This window comes from Maniola hyperantus, chromosome 15 (genome assembly GCF_902806685.2).
Source record: "Maniola hyperantus chromosome 15, iAphHyp1.2, whole genome shotgun sequence".
Lineage (NCBI taxonomy): Eukaryota > Metazoa > Arthropoda > Insecta > Lepidoptera > Nymphalidae > Maniola > Maniola hyperantus.
In genome coordinates, this window is record NC_048550.1 from 8021061 (window position 1) to 8038530 (window position 17470).

The 17470-nt window shown below is 35.9% G+C and overlaps 1 protein-coding gene across 6 annotated transcripts in view; it reads right to left on the reverse strand.

Moving 5' to 3' along the window:
• The window catches only part of LOC117989036 (proline-rich protein 36-like), a 92291-nt gene that overhangs the window by 54972 nt on the left and 19849 nt on the right, over window positions 1-17470 (reverse strand). For 4 of the 6 annotated variants that reach the window (XM_069503358.1, XM_069503356.1, XM_034976338.2 and 1 more), the window contains exons 2-4: window positions 13275-13397; window positions 1043-1162; window positions 540-575 (exon numbers count right to left, since the gene is read on the reverse strand). In XM_069503358.1, the coding sequence (XP_069359459.1) occupies window positions 540-575; window positions 1043-1162; window positions 13275-13397 (279 nt within the window). The remainder of the gene's footprint in view (window positions 1-539; window positions 576-1042; window positions 1163-13274; window positions 13398-17470) is intronic. The other 2 variants (XM_069503359.1, XM_069503360.1) reach the window with 2 other exon arrangements.

Consider the following 17470-nt stretch of genomic DNA (forward strand, 5'->3'; position numbering starts at 1 on the left):
GGGGCCATGAAGTATTCAGGGCGCAGGTAAAGTTATATAGTACGAAACGGCGCCGCCTCGACAAATCTCGTGATTTAGGTGCTATACGCGCCGAATATCGAACAGGGACTAGGTGTTTCGTGATCGGAGTAAATTTGCACACAGTAATCGAAAATTATTACTTTCACCTTTGAACAACTCTTTTAATGGCGTTCACGATTTGTTTTATTGCTACTACTAATGCCTTAATAGTTTCAAATTTCTTCGTCATGTACCTTGTCTTTATTTCTGTGTTCACCTTTCCAATGATAAATTATAATTTTGCGCAAAATTCATGATCTTGTAATTTACAACGTTATAAGAAATTATATTATCAAACTACCATTAAAACTAGGTTAGGAATGGACTTTGTTTTAGCAGCGGAAAATAATAGGGTAAACAGAGCATGCCTAGAATGCAGTGCACAATATGTTAACAAGCGAAGTGATCAAGCGCGAGAGGTGATATCAGATGTGTGAAGAAAGTTTGTACAAGACAAGGAAAACAGTAGGTATACTCACGATATAGCCTTTTCCGGAACTACAGCGGCTACTGGCCTGTTGGGAGAACAAGAAAGCGAAGATGTGAGTGGATTGGAATATCTAAGGAAAACTTAACTAGCCGCTTTTTCACTGTTCACATTCATTATCCAATTAACAACAGAAAATCTAATTAATTTTAGCAAAAAACCGCTGCGTAGGTTTTTAGATTTTAGCCTAATAACATTTTTGACTGGAGAAACGTAGGCAATGCAAAAGAAAAACACAATTAGGAAAATAAAACAAAAAATATCACAACATTGGGAGGATAATTTTATCATGCACCCTAACTTGATTTACAATTTTGAGGGTCACGGCGCGACAGATTGCGAATCGGAACAAATTACACACCTACGTCAGTCCATTGGAAGGTTTTTTCGAAGAAGTACGTAATACAACAGACACGAATAAAGCTTTCGAAATGTAGGACGACAAACTAGTATAAAAAGTGAGAAAGATGGTAAACAATTATTCTTTATACGTACATCGCTAAGTCGGTCGCGAGAGGAATCGGGATCCCGGGGTGCCACTGAACTGCCCGTGAGTCTTTCTGATGCCCGTCCGCTATCATCCGACGTTCCAGCGTCTTGAAGCAGCGTTATACCCTGCAGAAGAGTATTACTATATAATCTAACGGTCATTCATAAAACATACAACACCACCGCGGTTATATTTATTTTTCATATTTTTACATGCCGCCCTAATATCGGTGGAACAGCATATTTTTATTGGTCTCAAATGGAATTGATGATGGGATTAGAGAAAGGGAGCCTTTTAACAAAGCGCAGGATGTAAGAAAACCGAAATATAAGAAAATTTGATAAGACAGGGATGTGAGCCGAAATGGGTCTACCCATAACGTAACGCGCCCGGGACTTAATAAAAAGAGCATCCCATTTATCACATTTCGCGTCTATTTCATGGCAGGGTTCGAAAGACGAATTCGGGGGAAACAAATCTGCCCAACGATGAGCGCTCGACGGGACGGATAAAAGAAAATAAAACGACTAACTCTCTGTAAATGGATAACTCTCCGACCGCCCTCGCTCACTGAACTTCCATGTTTTTATTACTTAGGATAAGTTAGTCCGCAATTTGATTTTGCTCTCTTTTTTTCAGTCATGTTCTTTATGTTTCGAAGGAACTTGTTAAAGTGCATTGACAACGAGCAGTTTAGACTTTATGACTATTAAAAGTTTAAACAAAAAAAGAAGACCTATTTATTACATTTTTGCAGTGATATGATAATAATAGTCAATGCATTTTTGGCATACCAATTCTAAGCAACAAGCTCTATTAATAATATTTCAGTGATCATTATGCAATTTTTTCATGACTAATGAAACATTTGAATTGCAAATGTTGATTGAAACACAAAAAAAAAACATCCATGTTTTTACTTTTTATTGAACACAGAATCAATTACTGGCGGCCGGTTTTTATAAATTATGTCGGCTTCGAGAGCAATTGTATCTCATAATTCATTGTGCTGCGAACTTTTAAAATAAAGTCGTGGTATTTTTTGCACGGAATTCAATTTAATGAAATATTATTATGGCACCTATTCAAATAGCGAAAGAGGGAGTTTTGTTCTTGAATAGTCATTTTTATATGATATTCAAGAACAAACAAACAACAAAGATATATAAAAATTTGTGAATGTGATAACGCTCCCCTAAAACAGGCAATAATAAAGACACACTCAAGTGATTACGTCCCTATTTCCGTTGTAAGGGATTGCCTTCGGATCTTTTACATAGATAAATGATTCAAATGGAGTCACACACGTTAATTTAATTCGTGTTGTGTTTCGAGTAAGATCCTACTAATCCGGGATGGATCGTGTTTCGCGGTCCGCCTGATGTTTGCCGCGTAATTACTTTCGCTCATTACATTGCGCTCCAATTATAATAGACCCTTAAACAGTGTTTCTGTTTGGATTTATTCCAACGAGAATTGAATAACTTTGTAGGTCAGGAGCATTTTGTGCATCTATATTCTGTAGGTATATCGGTGGACAAAATGAAATCAGATATGACTCTGCCATTGTTCACGACAGTTTGGGAAGTTGAAACAAAATGTCGAGCCTTCGACGTCACTGGTAGGCGTCAAGGTTCCTACATTTGCAGGCGTCATATCCATAGCCTAATATTTTGCATTATCGTCGATTTAGGATCAATCCAAGAGTTCCCTCACTCTAGTTCACTCTGTCTCTGCTCAATATAATATTAATGACAGAACAATAACAGGCTGAAGTCCTGAAGTCACAATCAAAAGCCAATATGTAAAACAACAAACTTTCGTGTGAATTAAATGGCCACTTTGTTTACGATGTTCCACGACAGTAAGTTTTAGTGAGGGTGGCACAGAATCAGTTTATAAATGGCATTCCGGTTGGTTCGGTAGCGCAAGCGGGTGGCAGGAGGCCGGGCCAGACCGACGCGACGACACGACCGCTAATTGAAACAACGACCGGCGAACATTACTTATTCATGAGAACTCCATATGGCGGCGAAACGTGACCAACGCGATAAATCATTCAATTACATATTTCATGAATACTCTCCTATTGTGATCATTTTTTGACCCTATTGACCTCACCAGAAGGTTTCCGGGTTAGTTAGTAGATAAGTACAGACCTCCCTCAAACAGCTCAATACTCAGGTCATAATTTACATTTTTCATGAATAGTTTCCTGTTGTGAATGTGTATTGACCCTATTGACCTCACTAGAGCATTACCGGTTTAATTAGTACATAAAAGCTAAAGAGATCTCACTCATTACTGCTTTATACTCAAGGCTAGTGAACCAAGACTGCTGGACGTCGTGTAATTACAGAAAATGTGTAAAGAATAAAAAGTTGATTCATGCATCAAGTACCTAGAGCAAGCTTGATAACCTGCGAAGTAAGGGGATCTTAAGCCTCTTAGTAAGGCCAACGGATAACGACAATGCTCAGTTACATTATGGAAGACTCAGGAAGACTATAGCTTCGGCAAACATCTTAAAAGCATAACATACACGACAATGAAAATATTCATCCGCATGCATGAGTAGAAGAAGAAACGTACAGAAAATAGGATCTCGTCGTAGCAGATAAAAGTTAAAATTAGTTGTATAAGAACCACCTCCTCTTTGGAAGTCGGTTAAAAACATGTAAAGTGTGCATCATACGCATATTTCTCAACTAGAATGAGCATTTAAAGTTCAAAAGTGCAAACAGGATATACCGTACCGTATGCGGTATTACATAACATTTAAACGTAATGTTAACATTGTATTTTTTATTTAAGTCACGCTTTAGTAATAATTTCTTAAGAGCCATTTAAATGTGTTGGCTATATTTTATTGCCTGCATGTCTAACGATAATATCTGTACTAAGCGTCGTGTGTAAAATATTAAATGTATCGTGGAATAACTCCTACTCTACACCATTCTACACCTTCCGTTTGCTGAACAAACTAATGAAGGTGGTTATTATGTTATGTTCGTGAGAAATTTAAACAATTTATGTAACGTGTAACATTCATGCAAGATTTAATAAAAATGAAATATCACGATATTTGAACCGACGACTTTAAAAAAAACATGCTTTTTGCAAGGCTTGATACTCTTTAATTAATCACAACTGTTTATTTACTGTTAATATTACGAAAATTATTCAAAGATTCAGCCGCGTCCACAGCATTAAAATATTCCGTTGCGCGTCGTTTTCGGCGAAAACATCTGTTTTGACAATTTGTTTTCGCCAAAATACGCACGAGGCAAATATCGGTGTGTAAGCGATTGGTAAATAAATTCAGTTATGTTCAATAACATTGTAGATATGTAAAAATTAGACAATATAGTTTAAAGTAAATGATAAAAAACCGGCCGATCGTTTATAATGTAAGCACCTATGTTAGTTTAAATAATTTTTTTGACCACTTTTATGTAGGTAGACCGCGAAAATTGTAATAAGTAGGCACTTCATGTTGTGAATTGTGACTAAGTAGGTATACATAAATTCAAGAACCAATGCTATTACGTTTACAGTAGATCAAAGTTAAATTAATAAAACAGTGAAGTTACCTATTTAATGCCTATTTAGCATAGTATAAGCTGTACTTGCTCATGTTATCATAAAGTCAGTAACACTATTCGTTGAGAGTCTGTCGGCGGGAGGGCATATGGTCTACCTACGTGTGCTACAGAGGTGGCGAGGTGTGGTGTGGTGTCGCTAAGTGGCGCGTTGCATAATTTATTTATGTCGCGGCACGTCACTCCCTTGTTGGAAGTTGTCAGCGATACCGGGTACTTATTACGCTGACGCTGCCGTAGGTGATATGTGATTATTAAATTACATGTAATCTTGGTTGTGCTGTCTTGTTAATATAAAGTTACTCAATATTATATCATCCAATGTGTTATTTTATTTTGTCGCTAATATACCTTGATAGGAATAGAAAGTGTAAATAATCACAAGAGTAAACTTAAATTACAACTTAATTAAAGTATCTGCTAGGTATTACCACCACGGAAGAACGGTTTCTATTTTTACCTAATTGCATCAAAAGATAATGTTTTTAGCATGCGTATCAAACAATTGTTTGCGGTCGCTTGCAGCCTAAACGGATAGGTCGATTTTAATTTGTAACAAACGATCTATCGTTAGATTTCCTTCCTTGGTTGTTTCTAACAATAATGACTAGTTTGGAATTTATACGCTAAACACAACCATTCCGTAGATGAATAAAAACTGCACCGAAAGCTGTCAACAACAATGTGTAGGACTTCGAAAAAGATTATGTCACACTGGTTTGCATTAAAAGCATCTGAATAAAACTACCGGATTTCCGTGAATTCCCAACAAAGTTATTCCAGGCATGGCTTAATCCTGCATCACATCGCGTCGGATCAATCAGGGCCAGGCCGTCGTCGGCGTGAACAAGCTGGCGCTCGCTCGCGGCGCTACTAAATGGAATTTTGCGACAGACCGAGATTAATATTACACTGCGGAAAGCCGAACTAATGGTACTGTGATTGAATTAACATTTCCACTGCATTGTGGTCGCGACGCTCACTAATATTGTATTTAGTAGTTGGATCGCGTATCGCGTCTGACTGTTGCCGACAGCTAAAATATGAAGCTATTCTAGCTATGAGATGTTTTATTAATCGAGTCACTTATTCAATGTGAGCTGAACAGGTAATAAATAACAGAGCGACAAGGTGTTATTCTATTATAAATTTTTATTTTATAGTTACGATTCGATATATCGATGATGAACCCACATCTTAAAATATATTGTACGTTGTCAGTAGGTATTGCCCGATGGAAATTTATAGCTGTATTTTTCTATTAATAATGTTACAAGTACCTTTGTAGGTAGTAACAAGTTTGCTTAGCATAAATGTGCTATAAAGATAAATACTTTTTATTTATTCACAATTACAGTTTGGTCTTGCAACAAGCGCTAGGTAGAGCCAGATAAAAGTATGAAAGTCTGCCTTATTTTAATTTGACTAGGTAAATTACTTATTTCTTTGTTACACATTGATCATTATTTATTAGATAAAGACGCCATCTATCGTGGCAAGACCTCCTTCAAACTCAAAAAAGGAAGAAATAAAATATAAATAAGTATTAAAAGCAGCTGTTTCAGAAATTTTTGAATAATTTATCGATAAATGGAGGATTACTGCCAATTTCGATGGAATGACTTGTTACAACAAGTCAGCCTATTAAAAAGCTTTTAAATTATACGTTCTAACATAGTCAAAGTCAAAGTCAAATGATTTATTCAAAATAGGTAATAAATTACTCTTATTGATTGTCTGGTATAGTGTTAGATTTGTAAGATAATATAGTGGTGATAATTATAACGCAAACTTAAAACTAAAGCTACGAGGGTTCCAAACGCGCCCAGGTCTGAGAAGAGCCCACAACAAACTCAGCCGGGTATTCTTTTTATTATCACCACTTTACAAAATTATTGAAACTTATTAGAACTATCACAAAGTCGTTAAGCAACTCATTCCCAAGCTTGCTTATCATTTAAATAATCCTTTACATTGTAATAGGATTTTTCAATTAGTTTACGTTTTATGAAAACTTTGAACTTGTTGAGAGACATCTCCAATATGTCTTCTGGAAGCTTATTATAGAAACGTATGGAATTACGAGCAAATGAATTGCTAACTTTACTGAGCCTAGAGGCGGGAATTACAAGTTTATTTTTATTTCTAGTATTTATATTATGACAGTCACTTTTTTTTTTAAATTTATTTATGTTTTTATGTACGTACAGTAAATTTTCAAAAATATATTGATTATGCACTGTCATAATTTTAACTTCCCTAAATTTAGTTCTCAGCGACTCTCGTGGCCCCATACTGTATATGGCTCGAACAGCCCTTTTCTGCAGCACAAAAATAGAATTAATATCAGCAGCATTACCCCATAATAATATACCATATGACATAATGCTGTGAAAGTAACTAAAATATATATATAAAATATATATAGTTCATAGTTCATAAGTATAATATTTACTACAAAATATGGGCTTCTGTTGCCACAATATAGAGAAATTATGTATTTGTTTATAGTATCTTTACTATCAACAAAGTAATAATACAGTTTAAAGACAACAATAACTATAAAATATGTGTGATACAAATAATATTTATTTCCAATGCAGACGGTAACGCGATACGATCCTTACTATCCAGATACGGGAAATCGAGGGCGACGTAAGCAAACTGCAATATCAGGCAAGGCGGGGAATAAAAACATTTCGGCCGCCGTCTGTGGCGACTCGCCAGCGACAACACAATAAGGATGCGTCTCTGTCGAAAGCAATCAACTCGTGTTCACTTCACCGCAACCAATTTTATACACAAGTACATTTTGTGCTTTATACCCATTGATAGTTTGAGGTTAAATGTATTTGCCGCGTGGTATCGTTTACAAATTGTATACCTACCTATTTTTTGCTAATATTATGTTCGAGTAAAGATTGATTTTTACCTATTTATTATATTTAAACTTATTTTTACATAATTAATATCTACTTATTTATGTTTTTGTGGTGTGCAAGTATAAAACATGCACACACATACTTTTATGCGGGGCTTCTCCCCGCCTCATACTCCGATTGCGATCTCAACCTGTCGCGGACTATACAATAAACACAAAAATTGAAATTACAGTCAGTATTATATTTTCCAACAGGACAGACGGAAAAGGACATACTGATTACTGTCGGACTGGATAAACCTGTACGACTCCCTTCTTTTACTATGGAATCCTAATAAAACACAGGTTGATATAATTGAAACTTTTATATTTCCCACAAATAACAGATCGGCAATTTCATTTTCCGAATTGATAGTATCACACAATTTTATTCTAGCGGAGTTTGTTTTATTTGGATCTGATTCGGGTTTTATGCGGATTTACGAAAATAAATCCAGTCTCGTTTTTACTTTTCGCCGTCATATTTTATACGTCCGATCCCGTATCGTTCGTTCTGGTAAAATATTTGTTTTGCGCTATAAAATATCGCGTAGCTACGAGTGCGTTTGAAACTAAAAATACTTTGCATCTAGATGAAATAGTATTCTAAAAATGTAACATAAATCGAGATTGAAAATGTTATCCGACTATATTTTTACCAACACCATTTTCCGCTTAAGGCCAATTTTAACTTTGATGTAGAGATGTAAACTTGACTAGTTTTCCAATGGGAAGTCATTCTCTATTATAGTGCCACTACTTGGGTATCCATCTGGATGGATCGATGGACAGTGGATAGCTCTACACATCGTGACACTATAACAGAGATATAAAGCTTGGGACTAGACCACACTTATAATTAGCTATAACAGCTAATCATTTGATTCATATCTCTCTTAGGGACGTATTCCTCATTGCTGCTGGTCGTGACCCATAAGTAATGGCAGGAGTTTTCCTATTCGGTGTGTTCCCAGATCCTGCCACATACAATTCTACTCGAGAACAAGCTTTCGACTCTTAGGTTTTTACTATCAGATGTTAATGATAATAGACGGCTTAGCGGACTCTCCGAGGCTCCTTGTGATTAATAATATAAACAAGATAAATTTTGATTCAATGATTATAATAAACTAACTTTAAGTTCTTTACAGCGCACATCTTTAACATTATATAAAACACGAACAATGTTTCTATCTGTGTCCGTTATAGACTTTGAAACCATCCAACCAATGTGCCCCAAACCAGTTTCATTAGAAAGGCAATAATGCGTAGATGGTTTTAGAAGAGAAAAAGAAGAAATACGAATTTTAGCGTAGTAGTGCACACGCCGGGTATCCGCTAGTCGTAAATAATAAAAATATTGTATCCAGTAGTCTCCTGAAGATTTTGTCTAGTCACTAAACACGGAGGCGTAATTTAATGATCGCGTAGTGTGCACTGGGAGGCTCTATTCTATTTGAGATTAAATCGAATCTACGAGTTACTTATTAGTCGACACCGCGACGACTTGTGGTAAGTATGTATACTCGTATGGTTGCTCGTATCTATAGTACGTATGCGACAAGTCTAGATGGCTATTGGGGTGGGGATGCCCCGCACACCCCCCGCACTAACCCGGTGTGGGATAGCGCGGGTGACGTGCGGGTGGTTGGGGCGTCCCTCGCCTCATATCCCGCTGGCCATCTCGACCTGTCGCGTACTATACTTACTACATAATTTTTTTATGGAACCGCAAAATTAAGTTAGTTTGTAAAGATTTATTACTGAATTCGAAAAAAACTGTGCTAAGTAGTTTGCAAATTTCGGAGATAAGAGGAAACGGTATTTTTTTGGTATTTTCGATAACAAGTCAAATCTATGTGACGTGATAATTTTTTCATTATCTATCAATAATAATAATCTGATTGGTGTACTAAATCCATACTAATATTATAAATGCTAAAGTGTGTCTGTCTGTCTGTCTGTCTGTCTGATAGCCTTTCACAGCCCACCCGTTCAACGGATTTTGACGAAATTTGGTACAGAGATAGCTTGCATCCCTGGGAATGACAGGCTTTTTATCCCGGATAATCAAAGAGTTCCCACGGGAATTTTAGAAATCGAAACTCACGCGGACCAAGTCGCGGGCATCACCTAGTAATATAATATCTCCAGCTATTTCCATTCTGTTGAATACCGGGCCTTAATCTGGTTATTAAATGGGTGAAGGTCATTGTATAGCGAAATCTTAGACCATAATATGATTGGGAAAAAAGGATCCACTCCGATCATTCGATAAATTCCAGTTTCATACTTTCATGGACTAATTTCGTGGAAACTAGTCCGTCTCGCCACCACAACAATTGAAAAACTAAAAGTTGAGAGTTCGTAATTTTCCTCGTAGAAAAAGCTTAATCTTCTTGAATTATGTTAATTGTATTATATAGTTAGTAAGTAGCTCTTAAAAGTATCAATAATTTATTTTAAACTCCCAAAAAAATACTGAACTTAAAATTTGGCTGCTCCTTCCCGGCATCGAAATAATTTATTCTTTCCTCGGCAGAGCAAGATTTTCCGCTTTACTCGAACAACAGCGCAAGCGGTGGGAGGCAAATTGGATGGGATTGCGACATATCTTGGCTGGCGGCGAACCGACGAAATGTGGGGGTAAACTGCTCACATTCCGCCAAGAACTCCTTTGGCATAAGGAGAAATGCGAACCTATTTAGAGCTTATGTGTACAAGGATACTTACAAGAGGAAAATCGCTGGAGTATTAGCAAAATTGTTGGCTTTATTGAGATAAGGGAAACTCTTTTTGAAATGTGAGTAAATGTTCGCAATAAAATGGATATTCAAATAACACCCTTCTTTTTGCGTTCGGATTTAGAAATACATAAATCAGCATTTAGTTAAATTTCTTTCCTTCGAGAAATTGCAAAACAAGTGAGTGAGACAGAAGAAGAAAATCAGGAATTACTCTTCAGTAAACTATTTCAGAGTTTACCTTATAATATTACAGTGAAAGAGTCACATATTGAACATAGTCTTAAGAAACTTATCTGTTACTTTAATTTACTTTTTTATTCAAATAAACTTTTACAAGTACTTTCGAATAGTCGGATGCATCTACCACGGGTTCGGAATGCCTTTCCTACCGAGAAGAACCAGCAAGAAACTCGGCGGTTGCTCTTTTCAAGTATTTGATATAGGTACAAGATTATGCCATGTATAAAATAGTATTTGCAGCCTCGTGCGTTGCTGGAACGAGCAGGTCAAATCCACGCTCTTTTATTATTTAGATAATCTTCAATTATTTACAAACAACAAGATTTTATTATTGTCTACTTTATTCTCGCTGAAAAATAACTGTCAATAGTTAAGCAATCCTTAAATAAGTATTAAAATCACAATCTACTTCAATGTCCCAGACCTTTGTAAGCAATGATAATAAGTCAATTTGTATAGGCACGGGGCATAATGGCAGAGCAGACGATAGGACGGTAATATCAGCCAGCGCCAGCCGAGCTCTGGCATTTTATTTCAATATCGTGTCGACTGCACGCCCGTCGCTCCCGAGTCCCGTCTATCCACATTTTACCCCATCCTAGCCGCCTTTATCCACTGCAATATTCAAGCGCATTGTGATTCACAAGCTTCCATCTCGCTTTTCTCGCTGCAATCAAGTATTCACACAAAAACAACATCTTCATTTTAATCTAGCCCAAGATGCCAATGAAAAGAAATGACGTAAAATAGAGCACACTCAGTGAATATTACTACGTTTGAATAGTTTTTAAGGTTCCGTATCTCCACAGAAAAAAAGGAAGCTTTATAGTATCATTTCGTTGTCTGTCTGTACGTCAAGAGCCGTCAAGGGAATCAAAACCTGTAGAGTAATTCCCGTTGACTTAGAATCCTGTTTGGCATGTAGACTAGCCATGTCTTATAGCCCAAGTAAAGGGAAAAATCCAAAAACCGTGAATTTCTGGTAACATCTCAAAAAATTTAAAAAGTGTTTTTTCTTGTACGATGGTACGGAACCCTTCGTGTGCGAGTCCGATTCCCACTTGACCGGTTTTTTATGTTAGCTCTATTGCTCAATCATGTCTAATGACTCAGAAACTGTTAATTATGAGCAATACACATTTCACCCTTGTTAGTTTCACACCTAGTTACGAGCAGGAGATGAAGCGAGACGTGTGGACAAGTCGCTGTTTATGTACGTTTTATGCATTTGCCGTGAAAGCAAAGGCCGGAACAAGCAAGCCGATGGCATACCGATTTAGACTGGCTGCATTTAGATGTGTGAGATCACCCAATACATTAAAACGCAGACGTTTACATACAACGAAAGAGAAAAACAATTATTTACGTGGGGTTACGCTCGTGATTTGGCCAATTGAATCACACCTACACGCATTAAGTGCGGTTTGTCGACAAAGGAAGTGGGTAAACTATTTGAACAAGTCCATTAATAAAACGTAAACCTGATTGAATTTGTGAATTCCATGGAAATACACGGACCTAGGTGGTGGAAAAAAAACCTTTCGTATCGATAGATCGATATCGACTTAAAATATATTATACGAAATGCCGGGAATTCTTACAATCGATCGTCGGGAGCGGGACGGACGTTGCTCAAAAAGACAGGCAGGTGAAAAATATATCTTATAGAATTATAGATAACCTCAAGGAAACGAAACAGTGCGAATAAAAGTAAATATCCGGTTGACCGAGCTGCACTTGCGTCTCTATATTAATGAGAAACAAATTCTAGACCATGAAAATCCTGGCCGGAGCTAAGAAATAGGTATCAGCTTAGCTTATTGATCTGACCCATGAAAATCTCACTTAATATTGATATGGGTTAGGATAGGTTAAGGTATTATAAGGTTTTATTTAATGGAAAGTTAAGTTAAGAGCAATATTGGAGTACCTAACTAGGTGCGCAATGTAAGCACTAACCGCATCGACCAAGCTCCAAAGCAATTTTGTTTAACGACATAATCCCAACAATAAAGCTTGTCCGTCGTGAAACTTACTAGCTATTTTATTGGACAAATAAATGGCAGATGATTTCAAATCTGTTAGGACTAGAGAGTAGATTTTCCTTTGTTAAAAGTGATGCTTTAACTGGGCAAGGTTTTTTAGTGACTCCAGCGATTTTTCAATAACATTCCCTTGACTTTCAATAGTAACTAAATCAACTACACTAGGGTAGATAACATTAATTTATTATTAAGCCAATAGATAGGGGAGGGAACGCCCCGCACACCCGCCGCGATAACCCCGTGCGAGCGAGCGCAGTTGACGTGCGGGTATGCGTGGCATCCCCCCGCCTCTTACCCCGATTGCCATCGTGCGATGCGATTAAATGGCATGCATTATGCATACCTATACATATACAACAGACCATTCCGAATGTCGAGATTTCACGTAGGTAAACGAAGACTATGATCTAGGAAGGATCTTAGTCGCCTGAGGTTTAAGGCACATTGCAGCAGTCGAACCGATGCGAAGTGTCAAATTCGCAGAGATTTCGGCACTCACGTTAGTAGAGAACAACAGTAGTTGTTAGTTTTTTATTATGGAATATGTAAGAAAAGACGCGTCGCATCGCTTTGACTCTTGACACGATGTGCCTTGAACCTAAAGTATTCAGACAAGCGCCTCCCATCTTATACTACATCTTCGTTTATCACCCCCGGTATATTTTAAGAAAAATGGAACTTACATGTGAATTGACGTTGCTGGTGGTATGGTTGCGGGTTGCGTCGCCTGCAAGCGCAGCTAACGGTAACCGGGGTTTGGTGGACAGCGCGATCGTTCGGGGTGAAGTAACGCATTTTACGGCAGCCTGTGGAGAACAAAATAAAGTTATAAATTATACACAAAAGCTCAATCATTCAAAGATACAAAGATATAGTACAAATCAATAAATCCCACTGGGACTACTGACTGTTACCAATAACTTTTACTTTTTTATTTCACATATCTAATATTTATCATCAATTGAAAAGAAAAGGAAAAAGTAAAATTGAAAAAATAATCAACTACAAAGTAAGATTACTACCTTATTTAAAAAAATGTAAACTGTAATATTTAAATTCTAGCCCTCTAACAAATAAACCTGGAATAGCGGTGGAATAGTTATACTCTGTTTTGTCTTTCTCTGTCATCAGTAATTCAACATTTGAAGGAAAAAGACAAAACAGAGTATAACTATTCCACCGCTATTCCAGGTTTATTTGTTAAAGGGTTAGGGTATACAATTTTATCTGTACATAAATACTACATAGGTACCTAGTTACAAATGGAAGAAGTAAAAATTGTTTAATAAAATAGTCTTATTCAACTCGACATTCGTCGAGAAAAATCTATTAAGTGTAATTAAACGTAATTAACGAAGTGATGAAAGTCAATTACGTTATCGTTTAACACAATCATTTATATAATAATTGCTACCACGCTTAAGTATGATAGGCTTTTAGATAAAAGCCTTTAAAGGCTCCATTTAGTATACCTATGGCTATATAGGTAGGAGCTGTTTTAGGGTTCCGTACCTCAAAAGGAAAAAGGAACCCTTATAAGATCACTTCGTTGTCTGTCTGTCGTGTCTGTCAAGAAATCTATACGGTACTTCCCGTTGACCTAGAATCATGAAATTTGACAGGTTGGTAGGTCTTATAGCACACGTAAGAGGAAAAATCCGAAACCGTGAATTTGTGGTTACATCACAAAAATAAAAGTGTTATTCATGAACGAATAATTAGTATTTTCAACTTTCAAAGTAAGATTAATATACCAAGTACTCTCATATGAAAGCGCTTTACCTGTAGGTACATTCTAAACAGATTTATTTTTGATTTATAATTATTTTTGATTTATCGTGCAAAATGTCGAAAAAATACGACTGTAGTACGGAACCCTCGGAGCGCGAGTCTGACTCGCACTTTGCCGGATTATTAAGTAGGTAACCTAAAATATTAGGTGGACTCGCTAGATTCCAAAATGTTTGTTAGGTGGTTTTTAGTACAGCTATATTCTAATAAATAGCCGTTAATAAAACAGCAAATATTTACTAGAAATCTATTAGCAGATCAAATATACATATATATGTATTTGTGAATGACGAGGTTACCCTATTGGCGCGGTAAACGGATCACCGGGCGCGGCGTGTGAAACTAAGTTACATAGGCTATTGTCATCACTCATATGACATATTATCATACTGTAGCTCGTAATGACATCTCAATGTGGCGGTAGTAAGCGTGAATAAATTAGCTATTTACGTAATTAATAAGACAATTACTTGGTAAAGTTTTAATTAAATTACTTAGTTTATTTCATTATAAGTTGAAACTTACAACAGACGAATCATTAGAAGACAAACTCATTAAGTAAATATCACACACATACTAGGTAATACGATACTATGTACGAACGATACGAACTGCGAGTCAGTGTTATATTAATGCGGTTTTATCAATAGTTTTGTTTTTGACTGCACATACATATTTCTCTGATATGGTTTATTAATATTGTTTTTGCTATCGGTATATTTGTGAGAAAAAATATCATGACAAATCCTACATAGAGTAGAAACGACATGCGAACGAATTTAATCTTTATTGTAAATGTTTCTGGTACAAATAAATAAAAATTAAAAGCAGACGATGCAGATACTCTAAATTTAGTTTAGAGAAAGACAACAGAATCGGCGCCATTGTAGTCATAACTCGTAAACATAAACGACAGCAGTGTTGTGGTTTAAAGTGTAAAAGAATAAGCGGTGTACCTAAGTAATTAATTCAATTAGCAAGGAATAATAAGAGTAGTTTTGTTCTAGAACAATAGACTTAATAAATGTGTACTTGTACATATTAACAACGTACATGATACCAATTGAGCAAATAAGAATTAATTATTCTTGTTCGATCATTCAAAATGTATATTTAAACGATGATCGCAAAATGTAAATAAACAGTAATTAAGTATGTATTAAGTACATGAGTTTTAAGCAAAGTTTACTGTGAACTGTTAAGGTAACGATAAATTACTTTCTACACTAACGATAATTTAGTTGTGTCATATCATCTAAAATACCTACTTGAAGTGAAAAATATATCATGACAAATCCTACATGAGTGGAAACGACATACGAACGAATTAATGGTGGCTGTACATTAAATCCCATCTATACCAAATCGATTTATCTATACCAAATTTTATTACTTGTAGTAATTGCATTCCGAAGAGAAATATAGGGTATTTTTTATCCCGGAAGATGAAAGAGGACTTCAACAGGTTTTATTATCACTATAATAATAAGTACTTAATAAAAATTATAAAGAGGGAAGATTTGTTTGTAGGTAAGTAATCTCTTTCACTATTAGAAAGCTATTTTAGATCGAAGTAACAAAGGCTATATTGTGTATATACGAGTCTACACATATATTATATTATGTAAAATTTCAGTCGAGCGAAGCCGGGCAATTCACTAATCTTTAAAAAAAATTGGTCGTTATATTTTGATTTAAGTCGTTTCCCACGAGGTAACCGACTAAACGGCAGAAAAATAGCTCGAACGATTTCTGCGAATTCGTGATACTAACTTTTTTTATGAGACTGGAATGAATTTTGTACCTATATAAAATCTTTTGTGGAAGCCACAAAGATCTCGGGAGAGTTGTGTTTTCAACACAATCGTTCAGAGATTTATTAATAATAAAGTAAAGTTCACATTATTTACTCGAGTTGTACATTGTTTAACTATTAAATTGAAACATAGTTGAAAAATTAAAAGTTTGTGGATTAGTGCCTATGATAAGGATTCCAACGAACCAGTCGCAGCAATTTCCAAAAAATATAATAATACTGAATTCAGTATTATTATACTTTTAGTAAGTAAAAGCTTATTATACAGAATGATCGGTAATTCGATGCCTTGAAAGGGACTATTCTTGGGGACATTTGGAACCAATTAATCTCAATAAACCAGGAGGGTAAAAAGTACTGGTTTTCAAGTTGTGAGTGTTAAAGATTTTCTGACTTCTTATAGCGAGAAAAATTAATTCCGATAAAACTACACAACTTCAGAAGGGCAAACAGCAAAAAAACGCTTTCACATTTACAATTTACTAAGAGATGCTCGCTACTTCATCCGCGTGGGTTTAAAAATCCCACGGATACTCTGATATTCCGGGTTAAAAAGTAGCCTATGTCACTCTCAAGTCTTTAACTATACCATGCAACCATGCAATAAATCACACCGATCCGTTGCGGCGTGATTGAAGGACAAACCACGAAACAAACACACTTTGGCATTTATAATATTAGATTCTCGTCGTATGTTGATTGTATAAAACAAAGTCATGAAACAATCGTGACTTGTTAATTTAATCATAAGAAACAAAAACTCAAACGACTTTTACTTTAAACCTGTAATTACATTGTCAAGAGTCGGGCCTAAATGGAACATAATAGCATGTTCACGAGACTGGGGCCAGCAATTACAATCGCTCAATAACTCAGTAGGGCGTTTGAAATGAAAACCAAACTGAATCTTTTCATTCGAAATCGCCGAGGTGAAAACTAAAGGCCTATTGTTCTGAAAGATTTATTTGTTTTACGCTATTTATATTTAGTGCATAAATAATACCTGATTAAGTTATTTTTTGGTCAGATTAATCGCCAAGCAAATTATCTATAGGGTTAATTTGTTATCAAAATACATATAATGTTAAATGTTTTTCTGTACTACCAAAATTTGTAAAAATAGCTGTGATATAGTGAAAAGAAAAAAGACACGCACACTTTTGCATTTATATTATCTAGTAGTATTAGTATGGATTATATGCGGCTGTACAAGTTAGAAAACAGAGTTTTCTAAATATTGAGCGTGTTCCTATTTCGAATTTATTCCTATTG